Source organism: Penicillium paradoxum (genome assembly GCF_028828445.1).
Source record: "Penicillium paradoxum strain IBT 22861 chromosome Unknown utg000006l_segment0_segment0, whole genome shotgun sequence".
NCBI classification, from domain to species: Eukaryota; Fungi; Ascomycota; class Eurotiomycetes; order Eurotiales; family Aspergillaceae; genus Penicillium; species Penicillium paradoxum.
Genome location: NW_026643184.1, coordinates 1,633,272 through 1,651,433, shown reverse-complemented (window position 1 = coordinate 1,651,433; position 18,162 = coordinate 1,633,272). Strand labels below are relative to the sequence as shown.

The window sequence follows — 18,162 nt, the reverse complement described above, 5'->3', positions numbered from 1 at the left end:
TATAGCGATAGCTAGTCTACGATCACGATAACGAAGAACCCTACTATTTTAGGACGTTTAAAATATATCGACGTACACTAGCACTAGATCCGCGAGTAAGTTAAAAGGGGAAAAATTAAGCTTATATATATAAAAGGGACTGAAAACATTATAGATAGACTGATAAAGCCCCTTAGGGCTCCTAAATTTATAGAGTTTATCGTAGGTTTAAACCTTAACCCTAAAATATATAGACTTTCGGTAGAATAAACCCCTACGTCTTTCGTAGTATAAAAACTACGTCTTTTATAGTGTAAAACTACTAGTTTTGCACCTTCCTATAGTCTAAAAGCTGTACCTTTTGACTAAGAAACCTCATTTATCTCAGTCCCTAATAATATGATCTTACGATATGTAACGGCTATACGTTGAGGGGGCGTGTTAAGAACTATGCCTGAGGCAGGATTCTCTCATCCGCAGGATTATCAACGCTACGCCCTTTTTGTCTTTTCTGCCGAAAAGCTCACCTTTGGGGGCCAAATTGAGGACTCCGATCCTCGGCACACAAAGGGGCATAAATAGCAGGAAAAGACAGATATTATCTAGATCTTTAGACAATTCAATACTTCTATGAGAGATCCTATTCCTAGTATCATTTGAACCCATTGTTGAAACCCTACATGCTATATCATACCTCTATATCTTCAACAAGGTTTATTCCTTGATATATATTATCTTATGGGAGGGCATTCCGTCCAGATTCGAGGAGTAACATGTAGGGAATCGTCAAGATATATCTATTCCAATATATTCTGGGAACGGTCCAACACATTATCTGTGACGATAATAGCTTACCACTTTCTCCTTGATCTATGTTCCATATCATAAATGGAGCTAATTTGCTAAGCCTTCCAGACCCGAGCTCTTCTCGCCGACCAGAGCCGAGATTGGCAGTCGATGGACCGAAATGGGATTGGCTGCATGATGACAGTATCAACTCTCGTCATCGTGCATTGTTCTGCAGATATATGTTATGATCGGTCAGATATCTTTACCTAATTCGAAATATCTTGGAGGGGCATCGTATGAGACTCGTCTGAGGGCAGTCTTGGCTCGGAAATACGATGTTGATAAAATAGTCGGTAGTCACAATCTGTGGTGCTCTGGCTGGCTTCAAACCATGTCTTATTCTTGACCAGGCTCACTCTCACTTCTGTTCTCCCAGGCTTATACTTCCGGCAATAGGATCCCGAAAAGGTTGCATCACCATGGTAGAAAGGCTCTACAATCAACGCAAGTGACTGGCCAAGTAGGGTATGACGAAAAAGGGTATCAAAGAGATCTGGAGTTTATTGGTTTACCCGGGATGTCAACAAACACTCATTCAGAGTTCAGATTGTCATTTAGATCTTTGCTTGTATAGGATACTTTGGATTCTTGCGCGTAGCACCATCTAACATTCACACAGCGATATGTCAAGTTCAACGATTAGCAATACACGTTCAATGTCCGCGGGTATATGCAAAACCACCAAGAAAGCCACCGTGACGCTTTGCAATACAGTCCAGCCCGAAGGGCTATCCATCTCTCATCTGGCGCCAACACCGATACCTGCTCCTCGTGTTAGGTATGACCCCTCAATCGCAGCAGTTTCGTTTATTTCTTTCTCGTTCACTTGATACAGCGTTACCGCCATCTCTCCTCTTGGGTCTACAAGGTTCGCTTGCCCATACGAGCCAACAAGAAGAGTCCACAAGCTGCTCCTCAGTGGTCGATTTTCCCGATTTCTCTCGGGGTTCGCTCCTGGCTCCGAGTGAAAGACGCACCTACATGCAGCCCTGGGGCTCAGAACCGGTTATCCATCGGTTAAAGCGGGTTATTCCGAGTCTCTCCTTGAGTCTCTGTTCCGTAGACTCTGTACGGAGTATCTAGGGACTTCCCGCTAGAAGCCTTCATATTCCGCGACTCCACTCAGTGATCCGCTCCGCTGCCCCACTCACTTCGAAGAAACAGCAGAGTCAACAACCTTGGAAGCTTCATCATGGCCTCCTAATGCGCACCATGGCTTTAGGATACAGATGTCGGGGTAGAAGCACAGCTATGGATTTCCTATGTTGTATAGCTGCAATGGATATAGCCGATGAGACGGCATCGAAGATACGCTCGAAGCAGCCGAGAAATGTGCGGCGAGCATGCTGTGAAGTACCGCGTTCTGGTCTTCATGGCATCCGATCGGGTACGGTCTCTAGCAGGACGATGTTCCTCAGCCGACCCTAGGGGCTCCATCTCAAATTAATACTTCGCGGTTTGGTAATTTGCGATAATTTTCGGGCCAGCGTCAGGGCGACCTGGACTCGACGGTTATTCTTCTTCCCCGGATGTTCAGGACCTCGGGGGTATGATGTGCTCGGGTATACGATCGATGATGACATTGGGGTTTGGAATAATTTCAGGTGGCTTATTCCCGAGTTGCCCGCGAGGTCTGGAATTAATACGGTGTTTTCTCGGGATTTTCCTAACGCGTCGCTGTGGTTCACAGGGGGGCCCCCGTCCCACTATGATGATGGATTGCATTCTGCTCATTGGGGCACCGTCTCAAACTCTACCCGCTATCTAACAGCCGTACTATTGCACATAGTGCAAATCCGGCTTGATATCCTCCTCGGACCCCCGGTGTAGCGTGCAGCTCTTTCGATTAGGCTGCATCAGCGTCCTTTTTTTTTGTTGGGAACCCAGTGGGAAAGGGGTGGATCGCAAACAACCTTTCTGCTTGCTGCAGCTATTATGCAGTGTCTTGCTTCGTATCCCACCGATCTTCTTACTGCATTAGTTGTATACTCCGTACGGAGTGCATGTAACCTTTTTCACACATGGAGTGTAGATCCCGTGAACCGTACTCCGGAGACCGGGGGTACTTTCAACATACGAACTAAGAGACCCTGCGAGAGACGTACAAGAACCCAGTGTCGAGTCCAAAAATAATCTGGATCTGATAATCATTCAACGTAACTCACAAAGGGCCAGCCAAACCAAAACCTGCCAGGCACCGAATAATTCTCCCCCTTTTTTGTCCCACAGCCATTTTCATCCCCACAAGGCAATTCAACTTATCCACAATCCCTGCTATGTAACAGTTGAAATGAGTAATGAGAAACTCGAGCCCGCTGGTATTTAAAAAAATATTTAAATTTAGATTCTCTGTACGGAGAAATCGGTGGTAATTACAGACCTGACAGACATGTGGACCGGTCCAGGCGGCTTTCATATCTGAATATCAAGTGCCTACACAAGGAGAAACACCGCCATTTTTCCGTTGGACTATCTGAGGATGGCGAATAGAGTTTCATCCGACTGAGATCGTCCAAATTAACGGCGTCAACAGAGCGACGTGGTTTGTCCAAGACCATCTCGAAAGCTTACTCATCCACCCCGCAGTCCACGGGTCTCGGCGATCTGGTCCTGTGACGCACGATGAGCCTCTCTGATGGCGAACAAAAGTTATGGCGATCTGATTCGATGCTAATGGATCACTTGACATCATGATAGTCCAATATGTCATCGCATCACAGCCAAATGAGATTGGCCAGAGGCTTGTTGCAGTCTCTGGAGGAAGACGGGCAACTGACTATAGCATAAAAACATGCATGATTGGCGGGGTTTGGCCCGGTGCGAGGGGCTTGAGGATGGACATTTGTCTCGCTCTGAATCTCTGGCTTGCATGACCTCCTGTGGCCTGCTCTCCCCTGGCCCGCGGCCAACCCCGGACCTTGGCCATGGACTGCAGGGTATAGTCCCCAAGGGAAGTTAGACTCGGACAAAGGGTTCGATGCGGAAACACCTAGGCTGTGGTCGGTTTGACTAGCGTTTCTTCCCGACTATGAACGCCCCAATGAGGTGGCGAGGATGATCTTAGTTAAAATCCTGGAGGGGCAGTTTACCCCGGAGCAACGGAAGACACTTGCCAAACCCCCGCATGGCCGAACCCAAACATGTGTATGCTGATCGTCTGATAGTTGCATGGGATTGAAGGTCCTTACTATTGATGGCTTTGATTGCATTGGGAGGGGAACTCCGTCAATTGGACCTGAATCGGAGTATCGAAGTCAGTAATGCACGGCATAGGCCGTATGCAGGCGTCAGAAGTACAACGTTGGCGATGGAGTGGTATTTGAGTATTGCATGGTAAGGCGCACGGGCCACCCCGGATATGGAAGGGCAAAAGAAAAGGGAGTGGCACATCACTCGTTCGCTCTCTCTCCACTCGGACTACTAATTGTCGCGCATTCCCAGTCCTGGTGCGCTTGGATTTCTTTTTCTTCTAATTGCTATACCCCTGTTCGCTCATAATATACCACCCTATACCCTTGACTTCGAGTACGTTTGCTTCCGGGCCCCCACTGTCCGCATTTATAAGAGCTCCCTCATCCCACCTTGCTCACTTTTTTTTCCTCTCATTCCGCCTTACGCAATTCATGTCCACTGACATCTGATCTCGCGCAGAACTCATTATAAAAGTCCCCCTTTCCTTTGAAACCTATATTGTTCATCTCTATTGGACTCCGCAATCATGTCGGACGGCCCCATCTCGCCTCCCAAGCCCGCAGTGGTAAGAATCGCCTGCCTCTCCCGATGACTGGAACCGGTAGCTTCAGTCGCCACAAGGAGTCCGTCACTAACAATTGATGGTATAGGTCCATGAAGCACACGATGTCGACACTTTCCACGTCCCTCAGGCGTTCCACGATAAGCACCCCACCGGCACTCACTTGAAAGATCTCGACGAGTACAAGAAGCTTTACGATGAATCAATCAAGAGCCCCGACACTTTCTGGGCCCGCATGGCCCGCGAGCTCCTCACATTCGACAAGGACTTTGAAACCACACACCACGGCTCCTTCGAGAACGGCGATAACGCCTGGTTCGTCGAGGGTCGGTTGAACGCCTCGTTCAACTGTGTCGATCGTCACGCTCTTAAGAACCCCGATAAGGTTGCCATCATCTATGAGGCCGATGAGCCCAATGAGGGCCGCAAGATCACTTATGGAGAGTTGATGCGCGAAGTCTCCCGGGTCGCCTGGACCCTGAAGGAGCGCGGTGTCAAGAAGGGTGACACAGTCGGTATCTACCTGCCCATGATTCCCGAGGCTGTGATCGCCTTCTTGGCCTGCTCCCGTATTGGTGCTGTGCACTCCGTCGTCTTCGCTGGCTTCTCTTCCGATTCCCTCCGGGACCGTGTCCTGGATGCCAATTCCAAGGTCGTCATCACCTCCGACGAGGGCAAGCGCGGTGGAAAGGTCATCGGCACCAAGAAGATTGTCGATGAGGCTATGAAGCAATGTCCCGATGTGCACACTGTCCTGGTGTACAAGCGCACCGGTGCCGAGGTGCCCTGGACCGCTGGTCGTGATATCTGGTGGCACGAGGAGGTCGAGAAGTACCCCAACTACCTCGCCCCCGAGCCTGTCAACTCCGAGGACCCTCTCTTCCTGCTCTACACCTCTGGCTCAACTGGCAAGCCTAAGGGTGTCATGCACACCACTGCCGGTTACCTCCTCGGTGCCGCCATGACTGGCAAGTACGTGTTTGATATCCACGATGATGACCGTTACTTCTGTGGTGGTGATGTTGGCTGGATTACCGGTCACACTTATGTCGTGTACGCTCCTCTGTTGCTCGGTTGTGCTACCGTCGTTTTCGAGAGTACCCCCGCCTACCCTAACTTCTCCCGCTACTGGGATGTCATTGACAAGCACGACGTCACACAATTCTACGTTGCACCCACTGCTCTGCGTCTGTTGAAGCGTGCTGGAGATGAGCACATTCACCACAAGATGCGCTCCCTCCGTGTTCTCGGCTCGGTTGGTGAGCCTATTGCTGCTGAGGTCTGGAAGTGGTACTTCGAGTCCGTCGGCAAGGAGGAAGCTCACATTTGCGACGTTCGTATTCCCTCTCCTTTGCGCCTTGTGGTATGATTTCTAATTCTTTATTTTACAGACATACTGGCAAACCGAGACTGGCTCTAACGTCATCACCCCTCTCGGCGGTATTACCCCTACCAAGCCCGGAAGTGCTTCCTTGCCCTTCTTCGGTATCGAGCCTGCCATTATCGACCCCGTCTCTGGCGAGGAGATTCTTGGCAATGATGTCGAGGGTGTTTTGGCCTTCAAGCAGCCCTGGCCCAGCATGGCCCGTACCGTGTGGGGTGCTCACAAGCGTTACATGGACACCTACTTGAATGTCTACAAGGGTTACTACGTAAGACACCTTTCAACCTTGCGATAAGGAATCCATACTAACGAGAATATAGTTCACCGGAGATGGTGCCGGCCGTGATCACGACGGCTACTACTGGATCCGTGGCCGTGTTGATGATGTCGTCAACGTCTCTGGACACCGTCTGTCCACCGCCGAGATTGAGGCCGCTCTTATTGAGCACCGTGAGTGCAACTCCGGTATTTCAAACACACACACCGAGCCCTAGCTAACTATGAACAGACGCCGTTGCTGAGGCTGCCGTCGTTGGTATTGCTGACGAGCTGACCGGCCAGGCTGTCAATGCCTTTGTTGGTCTCAAGGATGGCCACGAGCCCACAGAACAGCTCCGCAAGGATCTGACGATGCAAGTTCGCAAGTCCATCGGTCCCTTCGCCGCCCCCAAGGCCGTCTTCATCGTGAATGACCTCCCCAAGACCCGTAGCGGCAAGATCATGCGCCGTATTCTGCGGAAGATCCTCAGCGGTGAGGAGGACAGCCTTGGTGACACTTCAACGGTAAGCACATTTCCCCTTCGGCAATCTGGTGCCACTTTCTTGTTACTCTGAGCAATCTCTAACGTACTCTTCTATATAGCTCTCCGACCCCGGCGTTGTGGATACAATCATCGAGATCGTCCACGCTGCCCGCAAATAGAGTGAAAGTCTATGAATTTTGATGATAATGACGTCGGCGAGCAAAATTTCTGGTGAGATTTTTGAATGGTAGTCCTCCGTGGATTTATATACCTCCCGACCTCAGTCCAGCCTCGGACTCGGATCACCGGGTGGTCTTTTATTTTTATTTTTTTTTTCTTTCTGCGATTTTCAGAATCACTACTTGTATTGAGATTCCCTTGGCTCGCTCAGAAGCGCTGTGAATAGTATTTTGGTTTCATACATTTACCTCGTCTTCTGTAACCTTTTTAGTGGCATGGACAGTTTCTGCAGCCAATCTATAAAAGAACTCGATCTTATCCATTCCAATACTTGATATCTGTCTTGATGGGATGAAAGTGCATTCAGTAGAAATGACCTACAACACCTATCCACCGCGTGTTAAATATAGGCCGAACTTGGAGAGGACCATCCGGTTTATATTCCAACCAAACCAAGACGCCAAACACATCACAAGTTGTTTGAACTATCGTGTTTCATGGGAACGAAGCGAATTCCTTGCTGAAGCAGCAAATATACATAGTATACTTTCGGATACTAAATCTAAAATGAGAACTCACTCCTTGCGACTACTTTGCGAAGCTTCCGCAGAACTCTTGTGTAGAACGATCGTTTATTTGCAGACAAGCGTCCTAAACGGGTTGGCTCGTATCCATTCCAGGCACGCCATGGATCATCGGTTCATAGGGAATGGGGTAGGGTTCCAAAGTTGCTTAGACGGCTTTATCTCTGTTCAAATACTCACGGAATAGGGAAAGAAGGTCTCGACCCTTTGGGTTGGGATGAAGCCAATCTGGGGAATATCAACGAGGAGGCCTGGTTTGGGGGTTCACGAGGTGCATGGGCATCGTGTAGTTGTACATGTGAATAGCACTCGACTATGTACATAACAACCTTGGAAGGCTTCCTTGATAGTTCGTAGTCCAAATGGAGGATAGGATTCCATGCCATGAGACTACTGAGATAGTAACACTACTCTCAGCTCTGATGGGTCAACAATCCGATAGGAACCTATGTATGGAGGATGAGTGCCACTTGGGTTTCATGGTAAACAGCTGGTTCTGGTTGGCTCGCTCGTGTTCGCCTTCGGCTCACTTGGGACTGACAGGTTTCGTCCACCAATGAGATATGGGGCCTGAAGCTGGTCGAGCCATCAATGAGTCACTTCCGAGCAAATAAATCGAAGACAAAGTCTATTGTCGTGCTCTCTGCACCGCATTCATTGCAATCCGATTTAGGCAGCGCTCACGTGACGGAGCATTGTGACCCGGACCTTACCTAACACAGCCTCCAGCAAACTTGACTCTTTCTTTTCTGTCGCGTCTTCTCCCTCTCCCCTTCATCCCGCGCATTCTCCTGCTCGCCACTCTCGACCTTGCCATTCAGACTTGCTCTACACTGGGCTCAATCGACCTATGACTTCGTAAATACCCGACAAACTCCAGCCGACATCATGTCTTTCGGATTTGGAGGAGGAGCGTTCGGCACGAACAACAACCAAGGCAGCGCCTTTGGCACAGGTTCTGGCTTCGGAACCAACACTAGCACTGGAGGAGGTAGGTCTTTTTCTTCGCTTTTTGTCAATGATTCCCCTTGTGTATTCGGGGCCCATCCCCATTTCCCTCCCCTGCTCGTGTCCTCGGCTTTTCTCTATCTCGACAACCGGTGCTCCTGATTCCCGTTCCGCGATGGTGCAACACATGCGCAAGGCGAAAATTTCAAACAAAACAACCTTCGCCGTGCCACTGGCAATCATCTGCGGACTATCTGGATGACCTGGCGACACCACAGCAAGATAAGGAATGCAAGGGCTTCTTCGAAACCAAGTCTTTCTGACCGCGATCCCCTCCGTCATCTAGGCTTTGGCTCGACAGCATCCCCGTTCGGAGGTGGCGCCACTGGCACATCAGGCGCTTTTGGCGGTGGCGCCTCCAACACATCTACTGGCTTCGGATCTAGCACTGGCGGAGGTACGTGCTCAACCATTGAGCTTTGCGCTGCTCCTTCGAACTTCCCTACCGAGGTCTCCCATCACATTGAATGGACTTGCGATCAAAATATCACTGCGCTGATCGCGCATGTGAGCTTTGTGGATTCTCTCTTCAGCTCCCGAGAGTGATCGCCCGTGAACCATTGCTGGAACTGCCAATACATGCGACCTACGGGGATTTTGAACGATATGCGCCCGAGGACCTCTTTTCATCAATCTGCTTTTGTTTAGTCGCTTCATTCGAGATTTGATCGTGTTGACTAATGCTTTCTTTTTCTCTCTAGGATTCGGTACTAATACGCAAACTCAACCTAATACTCTCTTTGGCAGCCAAGCTCGCCCCGGTGGATTTGGCACCACCAACACCTCTAACAGCGGGTCTCTCTTCGGTGGTACCCAGACAGCTGGTAATACCGGCGGTTTCGGCGCTGGAGGATTCGGCTCATCTGGCACTCCAGGTGCCTTCGGTTCCAATACCAACACAGCAAACACAGGCGGAAGCATGTTCGGTGCCGCCAAGCCCTCCGGCTTTGGCACATCAACTTCGGGAACTGGCGGGTTCGGCGCAAGTGGTGGCTTCGGAACTCCTGCCGCCACTTCCACAACCCCCAGCACGGGCTTTGGTGGCTCAGGCACTGCCTTCCAAGGTGCTCTGCCTAACTGTGAAGGCACTGGCAGCACTCCATTCAATCCTTGGACCGAGAAGGATGCCAGCTCAGCTGGTACCACAAATCACTACCAAAGCATTAGCTTGATGCAACCCTACAATAAGTGGTCCTTTGAGGAACTGCGCCTCGCAGATTATTCACAAGGTCGTCGGTTCGGCAATGGTAGCAACCAAGCCGGTGGTTTCGGTGCTCCTGCTTTCGGTAACACTGCCACTGGTGGATTTGGTCAACAAAATACGTCTACTGGCGGCTTTGGAGGCAATGCTACTCCATTTGGAGCTGCTGCTGCAACAAGTGCTCCATCCGCCTTTGGCTCAACTCAGACCACAGGTGGATTCGGCTCCACTGGTACCAACACAATGTTTGGTGGAGCAGCTAAACCCGCGAATACGATGTTCGGTGGTGGAACTACCCCAGCTGCTCCGGCTGGAAACCTTTTCGGCGGAGGTACACAGACCACTGGTGCATTCGGAAGCAACACTGGCACTGGAACTACAGGGGGTTTCGGTAATACTGGCGGGTCCTTGTTCGGTGCCAACAACCAGCAACAGCAGAACAAACCTGCGTTTGGTGCCGGCACAACTACGGCGTTCGGTAATTTCGGTAACACCCAAACAACCAGTGCCGCGAATCCTTTCGGGGCTTCAACTGCCACCGCCTCGCCTTTCGGTGGAGCAACTCAGCAGCCAGCAACGACTGGTTTCGGCGGTTTCGGAGGTGCAACCCAACAGAACCAAGCCCAGACCCAAACCAAGTCACTATTTGGCGGTGGAGGATTTGGCGCAGGTACCCAGCAACAAGGAACCGGTACAGGTTTGCTCGGCGGTACCGCGGGCACCACTCCAGCTGCCGGATCTTCTCTCTTCGGTGGAGGCCAGCAGCAGACCCAGCAGCCGGCAGGTAGCTCGCTCTTTGGTCAAAATCAGCAGGCTACTACTGGCACTGGCCTATTTGGTGGTTCAACTCAGCAGCAAAAGCCGGGCGGTCTCTTCAACACCACCCCAGCTGCCACTGGAGGTGCATTTTCTGGCTTCGGCGGCTCGACAACTCAGCCAGCTGCTGGTGGTAGCAGCCTTTTCAACACGCAGAATCAGCAACAACAGAAGCCTGGTGGTCTCTTTGCCTCGACTACCGGAACCGGAGGAGGCCTCTTCGGCGGTGGTCAATCCACCACTGGCCAAGGCGCCGGATCTTCGATCTTCGGTGGTCAAACCCAGCAACAGCAGGCCGGTGGCCTCGGTGGCAGTGCTTTCGGTGCCTCACAGCCCGGACAACAATCCCAGCCTGTCCCTGGTAGCTTCCAAGCATCGCTGCTCGACGGAAACCCTTACGGAAGCCAGTCCATCTTTTCTGGTCTTCCCGCCCCTGGTGGCTCGACTCCTGGCCCCCTTGCCACGCCACTGTCTTCTACCATGAAACAAAAGCAGCGCACTCCCTTGCCCGTTTACAAAATCACCCCGAATGCTGCCAATCGTCTCATTACCCCTCCAAAGCGTGGATACGGTTTCTCTTACTCTACCTATGGCTCGCCCTCTAGCACCACGGGTACCCCGTCTGGTCTTGGTAGTAGTTTGTTGGGTGCTGGAGGCAGTAACAGCCTCCGCGGCAGCGTTAGCGGCAGCATGGGTCGCAGCTTCAGCAAGAGCTACTCCACTAGCAACCTTCGCAAGACCTTTGATCCAGAGGCAGACAGCATCCTTTCTCCCGGTGCCCTGCAGGCCGGCAGCATACGTGGTACCAGCAACCTCAAGCGTCTTACCATCAACCGTGATGTGAGAAATGAGATTTTCTCCACTTCCGCTCGTACTTCGCCGGCTCCTCTTCTCACCAACGGAGATGAATCCAGTCAATCTGCTGACAAGCTGAAGAAAAAGGTCAGCTTCGACTCTACCTCTTCCGGTCTCAATGGCGGGGATCTAGTTCGTGTTGAAACTGATACCCCCGAGCCATCTGCTGAGGAGCTTGGGTTCCTTCGTTCTGTTCGTAAGAGTGGTAGCCTCAATGGTTTCGATGCTTCCAAGGCTTCCGATCGTCCTGAGATGGAGTCTGTCGGCCGTGACCTCACTGTCGTCCCCGAAAACGCACCCGCACCCACCAACGGTGCTACCGTCAAGCGCCTCACGTTCATTCCTGGTGGGGACCCAAGACCTGGTGAGTACTGGATGCAGCCTAGCCGTGCCGAGCTTGGCAAGTTGAGCCGTGACCAGCTCAAGCAAGTCGTCGACTTCACTGTTGGACGTCAGAACTGTGGTTCAGTCACCTTCAACGGCTCGGTCGACTTGACCACCGTTGACTTGGACAACCTCTACACCTCCATTGTCGATATTGGTCTTCGCAAGATTACCGTCTACCCCGAGGAATCGATCAAGCCTGCCAGAGGCAAGGGTTTGAACGTGCCATCTACTCTGCGGATCGAGAACTCATGGCCGCGTGGTAGGGATAAGAAGAGCAACTCACCTGTCACCAGCGGTCCTCTGTTTGACAAGCACATTGATCGTCTACAGAAGGTCGGCGACACCGAGTTCATCAACTACGAGACTGAAACTGGAACCTGGGTATTCAAGGTGCCCCACTTCACTACCTATGGCCTCGATTACGATGAAGAGGAAGGTGAGAGTCTTGACCAGAGCATGATGAGTACCCAGGGCCCTGACCACCCTACTCCCAAGGCTCGCTTCGATGAATCGACGAATTTTGACCAGTCTACCACCTTTTCCATCGACGAGTCTTTCGTCGGCTCGATGGTCGGCGTCGAGGACGATACCTTTGACTTCAAGAAGCGCAAGCTTGTTCCTGGTTCTTTTGCCGGTCAGACCATGCCTGCGGAAAGGGATGATTTTTCTGATGGTGAGACCGAGTCTTTTTTAGAGGAAGGCTCCACGGGTTCAACTACTGAGAATGACGACGACATCGTCACCGAGAGCCACCAATCTGGCGATTCGGTAGTTGGATCAGATGAGGCAGATGAAATGGATATGGCGGGTGCCTTTCCCATTCCTCATCGCACCGTGGAGCAGGACGATTACCAGAGCACCATTGGTGACCTGGACGACACTCACCCTTACTCAAAACACTTTGGCAGTCCCACAAAGCCTCAACTTGATCTGAGTGGCGACTGGGCCGAGCAGCTGCAGCGCACCATCAGCCCTCGCAAGCAGAATCGCGATGCTCTGCGTGAAATGCAAGCAAATGCTTTCATTGATCGCAACCTTGTGAACGACGAATCCCCCTCAAACATCGCGACAGCTCCTCCCAAAAAAGGGTTCTCGAACAGTATTGATCTTATGAACTCTTTGTTCCAGCAGCCACGCAAGCAAACTGCTCCTTCTCCGCTGAAGGCTTCCAAGGCACCGCCAAAGGGCTTTGAGGTTAGCACTCCCCTCTTATGTTCACACTGATTATTTTGTTTTTCCCCCTTTGCAAATTCCATCATGTATCTAGGAAATTGAACATCACCCCAGATAGTTTGACAAATGAGATAACCTGAGCTAAAATTTATTTTCCTTCATTACAGTGGCCTTACAACAAACAACCCAAAACTTTTGCTGGCGACGCAACACAAATGACCGAATCCGACGCTGCCTTCCATGGCTCTTTCAAGCCACGCTGGGGCCCCATGGATTCCCTTGTATGCGCAAAAACCGATATGAAGGACATCATCTTGGGGGTGAGCCACGCTTGGAAAGAAAGCTTTTCTCTCTCCAGCGAGGAGCGTGATGTTGCAGTGATGACTTACAACAAATCTGCCGAGGTATGTTTTGTGTCACTTTCCCTGTCCATTGAAGCTCATACTGACCGTCTCATAGGTGAAGGAGATGCTGGATGTTCAACGACTTCAGTCTTCTATCCAACGTGTCGACGGAGCTCCTTTTGTTCGTCTGGCCAAGGTCGACTTGTCACAATTCCCTCTGTCCCCCTCTAGCCGTTCCCAGTCGGATGAAGAGCGCTTGGTGTGGCAGCTTCTCAACATCCTCTTCAATGACGATATCCAGGACGACATCTCAGCGGGTGTACCATCCCAACTCCGACAGCAGTTCGCGCACCGGATCAAGAAGGACCGACTCACACGTCTTTGGGAAAGCATTATCCGTGAGAAGCATGCCCAAGACGTGGATGTAATTCGCTGCCCCGTGGAACGTGCCGTTCATCTGATTTGTTCGCACCGAGTGGAGGAAGCCTGTAAGACATTGGTCGACAGTCAGAATCCCCACCTGGCGACTGTGGTTGCACAAATTGGTCGCGATGCTACCTCGCGAGCCGACATTGCGAACCAGATTGATGTGTGGCGTCAAAACAATGTGCTCTCGGAGATGACTGAGCCCGTGCGAGCCCTTTACGAGCTGGTCGCAGGAAACGCTCTACGCAGTGAGGGCAAGTCAACCGGTGCGCTTGAAGACCGGGCTTCCACCTTTGGCTTCACCGAGCGATTCGATCTTGATTGGTTCCAGGCCTTTGGTCTTCGTCTGTGGTATTGCACTTCTGAGGATGAGCCAATCGAGGTGGCTGTCGCTAAGTTCCTTGCCGATTTGGCCACTGGACAAGAGCCTGCGTTCCCCCACCCGTCCCACCAGGACAGTACTCGCGCAGTCTTGCAACCTGGCTCCGATACCCTTGGACGCGAATCTCCTCTCTGGGTCCTACTCAAGGCCTTCTCAGTGACCGCAGGCCAAGGCGTCCAATCCATGGAATTCCCGGCATCTCTCCTCCCCGAATCCGTCTCTGGTGATCCTCTCTCCAACCGACTCTCCTTCCAGCTGCACCACGTCCTTGCTGCGACAGTTGGACAAAACCACGCCATTACAATCGATCAAGATCAAACTGATCATCTCGTCTGGGACTTCGCTTCCGAGCTCAGTGCAAGCGGTACACTCGATCAAGCCCTCTTTGTCCTCCTGCACCTTTCCCAGGCCAACGATCGCAAGCGCGCCATCCAAGACACTCTTGCCCGGTTCGCCGCTCAACTCCCCGAGCCTTTCGCTGCCGACGGCACCCCCGACCCGGCATGGCAATATCTCATCACCGAGCTCCAGCTTCCCGAGGCCTGGATCTGGGTCGCCAAGGCCCTTTATGCTCGCGATATCGGCGACGCAGCCCGTGAGGTCGACTGTCTCATCCGCGGCAAGCACTGGAATGACGCCCACGCCACCTTCTGCCGCATTGTCGGCCCAAGCACCATCATTGAAGGCGACTACCGTACCCTCGAAGCTCTGGTTTCTGGCTTCGGCGACGGACCCGAGCGTAAAATGCGCGGCTGGGCTTCTGGCGGCGGTGTTTACGAAGATTTCCTCCGCCTGGTCAACGCCACCACCGGCCGTCGCGACCCAACCCGTCTCAACCGGTTGGTGAGTGCTCTTGTTGCCATGGGTGATCGCGTCCAGGGAACCGGATTGGAAGGATTGGAGGAGCGTGTTGCATTCAAGGAGATGAGCCGAGCTGTTGCCAGTTGGATTACGAATGAGGATGTTCAAGTGAGTTGCCTCCATTTTTTCTGTTATGTCTTATTCATTACTGACTCCCCATCTTTCTACAGACCGTTGAATCGTCTGCTGTTCTGAGCCTGCCTTTGACTGGTGATGCTCGCGTTTTGCAGACCGCGGAAATGAGCCGTCGCTACTACGGCGTCATCATGGCGGGTGGTCATTGAGTTCGAAGAAACAACATATTGCAGTTTGCGAGGAATTAGTTGGCGCTTTAAATGCCCCAAACATCCTCGATGTTTTCTTTTTGTTCTTTTGCCTTTTTTTTCGTGTTCTTGTGTCCCTCCCCCCCATGATCTCAAATGGTTCCCATGACTCTGTATTGTACTCTACCCTATTGCTGAAACCTATTTGAGCCAATTCATTCCGTCATTTCCATTTCCTGTAGATGTAGCAAAGGAACCATATTGTTTCTCCTTGTAGTTACTCGCTGCGCTCATTGGCTGTCAGATGTTCACGGGCTCAGTTTAAGCTTCTCTGTGCTCGCATATCGGAGGATTCTGGGTAATCGGTATATTGTTTGTGAGTCATATTGTTCTGGTCTGTTGTATATCGAACTTGCAAGCTTGATTTATTTCTTCTGGGACTGTTATGCAAAGTTGGTGTGAATATCCTCTGTTATCTTCAACTTACTTGATATATCTTGCCTGTATATATACTCCAATACATAACAATGAGAATAGGATGAGTTACCTTTTAGATAAAATATTCTTCTAAGGCAATTCTATACCCTTGATTTTAGGCCTGAATCTCTGTCCTCCCATTCCCTAAGTTAAAAAAATACATGGCTATAGAAAGCCTTGTGGTACGCAGAACAGACACTCTCCATTCTATCGGATGCACTTGACAGGGTTGTACGAGGCCTCACCCTGCTGATTCCAAATCCCTCAAGCCCACCGGGGCAGCTCTGGACTCGTGTGTTCCTGTGGCGTGCGACACACCGTGGAAGTGGGTGTAGGCACGAGTCTGCGGAAGGAGCTTTGGGGCCATGACATCTCCAATCCAATTGCTTGGTCTCTTCCTCTTCTCTCATACTCCCACTGGTATTTATCTGCTATAGAAACGCTTGGTTTAACTTGGTTATCCTTTCTTGAGATGGAACTACAAGAACCTCCGAAAGGAACTCATCAGACAGTGACAGTGCCGGGTCCCTATGCCCATGTCCCGGCAACCAATTTGACGAGAGTCGACAGTGGGTATGGAGAAGCCTTGAATGAAGTACTCCATGCATCAGCAGCCATACAGACATGCCCCAGTGACAATGACAACGTTCACGGTGAGCCTGGGTCTGCCACCGAAGCGCAAATGGATACTCCAGGGACTATACCGAATAATCCCCAGCGATTCTCAGCATTTACCAAACGCCAGAAGCTGTTCATTGTGACAATGGTATCCCTGGCTTCATTCTTTTCCCCGCTGTCCGGCCAAATCTACTACCCCGTCATGCCCACATTGGTGCGAAACTACCACCTCACCACCGAGCTAATCAACCTCACAATCACAACCTACATGGTCCTCCAAGGTCTCGCCCCAAGCTTTATAGGCACATTCGCCGACACCGGCGGCAGACGGCCTGCATATATCATCGCATTCACAATCTATACTGCCGCCAACATCGGGCTCGCACTGCAAAACAATTTTGCGGCATTGCTGGTCCTTCGCTGTCTCCAGAGCGCAGGGAGCAGCGGCACAGTGGCTTTCGGATACGGTGTTGTAGCGGATATTTCAACTGCAGCAGAGCGGGGGAAGTATATCGGCCCCATGGCTGCTGGGGTTATGGTTGCGCCTGCGCTGGGTCCTGTTATCGGTGGTCTGTTGGCGAAGTTTCTTGGCTGGCGCAGTGTCTTCTGGTTCCTGGTTATCATCAGTGGTGGGTATCTGGTCTTTTATGTGATCTTTATGCCAGAGACGGCGCGCAAAATTGTGGGTAATGGCAGTGCAGTGCCGGATGAGTGGTGGCGCAGGTCTGTGATTCAATGGTGGTCGAAGAGACAGGCGCAGTCGGATGAGGAAGGTCAAGCTGATGCACGAGGACTTCAGCAACAGTCCCGGCAGACAAAGAGACTGAGCTTTCCGAATCCGCTTAAGTCTTTTGTCATTTTGTTGGAGTGGGATGCTTTGATTATCATCTCGTACGTCGGCATGGTCATGTTTGCAAATGTTGTTCTGTTGACGAGTACTCCCAATCTTTTCGGGCCGTTGTATGGATTCAACGAACTACAGATTGGTCTCTGTTTCTTGTGAGTATCTTTTCTTTCCCTTGTTGTCCATCGTTCGGCCTCGGGGTCCACTGGCTAACACATACCCTCAGGCCGCTCGGAGTAAGCTCCTGCCTCGGTGCCATTCTCTATGGGAAAGTCATCGACTACAATTACAAACGGACGGCTGAAAAACTCGGCCTTCCAGTAGACCGAAAGAAAGGAGACGATCTGCGCAGATTCCCCATCGAGCGCACTCGTCTACGGGCAGTATTCCCCGTGATGGCCGTCGGCATTGCAGCTTTCATCCCATATGGCTGGGTTCTGCAACAACGAGTACATCTCGCTGCCCCCCTTGTGCTGCAGTTCATCATAGGGTTCTGCTTCATCGCATCTTTGAATGGCCTCAATACTCTCCTTGTCGACCTATTCCCAGACAGGCCTGCTACAGCTGCGGCGGCGTGCAATTTTGTTCGTTGCTGTCTCGGTGCCATTGGCGCTGCGCTTGTTAGTCGGATGCTGAGTGGGATGGGGTGGGGTTGGTGCTTTGTTTTCCTGGGGCTGGTCATGGGTGTTGGGATGGGGTTGCTTTGGGTTGAGATGGTGTATGGAATGGGTTGGAGAGAGAAGAGGTTGCTTAAGATTGAACGGAAGAATGCGGAGAAAGAGGCCGGGGCTTCGACTCAGATACAGGCGGAGGGAAAGACTCATGAGAGCGAATTGAAGGATATCAATATTCGGGAATCGGTCGCTGATGCCGAGGCAGAGGTTGGGAGGAATTGAGATACGAGAGATCATTGCTGCGTTTTTGTGAAGTAGACTTTTGCTGTTATTGTATTCGATAGCTTGTGAGAATGAAACTAATCGGTCTAGTGGAACTGGAGGAAATAAGGATTTGCTACATAGCACCAATGGAGACAT

General features: G+C 51.4%; 3 protein-coding genes across 3 annotated transcripts; all 3 read left to right on the top strand.

The window, feature by feature from the left end:
* Window positions 1-4,546: 4,546 nt before the first annotated feature.
* Window positions 4,547-6,888, top strand: N7457_007060 (acetate--CoA ligase; the record flags this gene model as incomplete). Its single annotated transcript, XM_057178103.1, has 6 exons — window positions 4,547-4,585; window positions 4,671-5,915; window positions 5,974-6,234; window positions 6,287-6,416; window positions 6,475-6,749; window positions 6,829-6,888. 6 exons carry the CDS (start codon window positions 4,547-4,549, stop codon window positions 6,886-6,888), a joined length of 2,010 nt encoding a protein of 669 aa, XP_057029847.1.
* A 1,473-nt stretch (window positions 6,889-8,361) lies between these two features.
* Window positions 8,362-15,210, top strand: N7457_007059 (uncharacterized protein; the record flags this gene model as incomplete). The annotated part of the gene is made up of 6 exons (XM_057178102.1): window positions 8,362-8,464; window positions 8,768-8,878; window positions 9,183-12,934; window positions 13,081-13,317; window positions 13,373-15,034; window positions 15,097-15,210. The coding sequence occupies 6 exons, from the start codon at window positions 8,362-8,364 to the stop codon at window positions 15,208-15,210; spliced, it is 5,979 nt and encodes a 1,992-aa protein (XP_057029846.1).
* Window positions 15,211-16,138: 928 nt separating this feature from the next.
* On the top strand, window positions 16,139-18,024 carry N7457_007058 (putative MFS transporter; the record flags this gene model as incomplete). Its single annotated transcript, XM_057178101.1, has 2 exons — window positions 16,139-17,283; window positions 17,355-18,024. The coding sequence occupies 2 exons, from the start codon at window positions 16,139-16,141 to the stop codon at window positions 18,022-18,024; spliced, it is 1,815 nt and encodes a 604-aa protein (XP_057029845.1).
* Window positions 18,025-18,162: the final 138 nt, after the last annotated feature.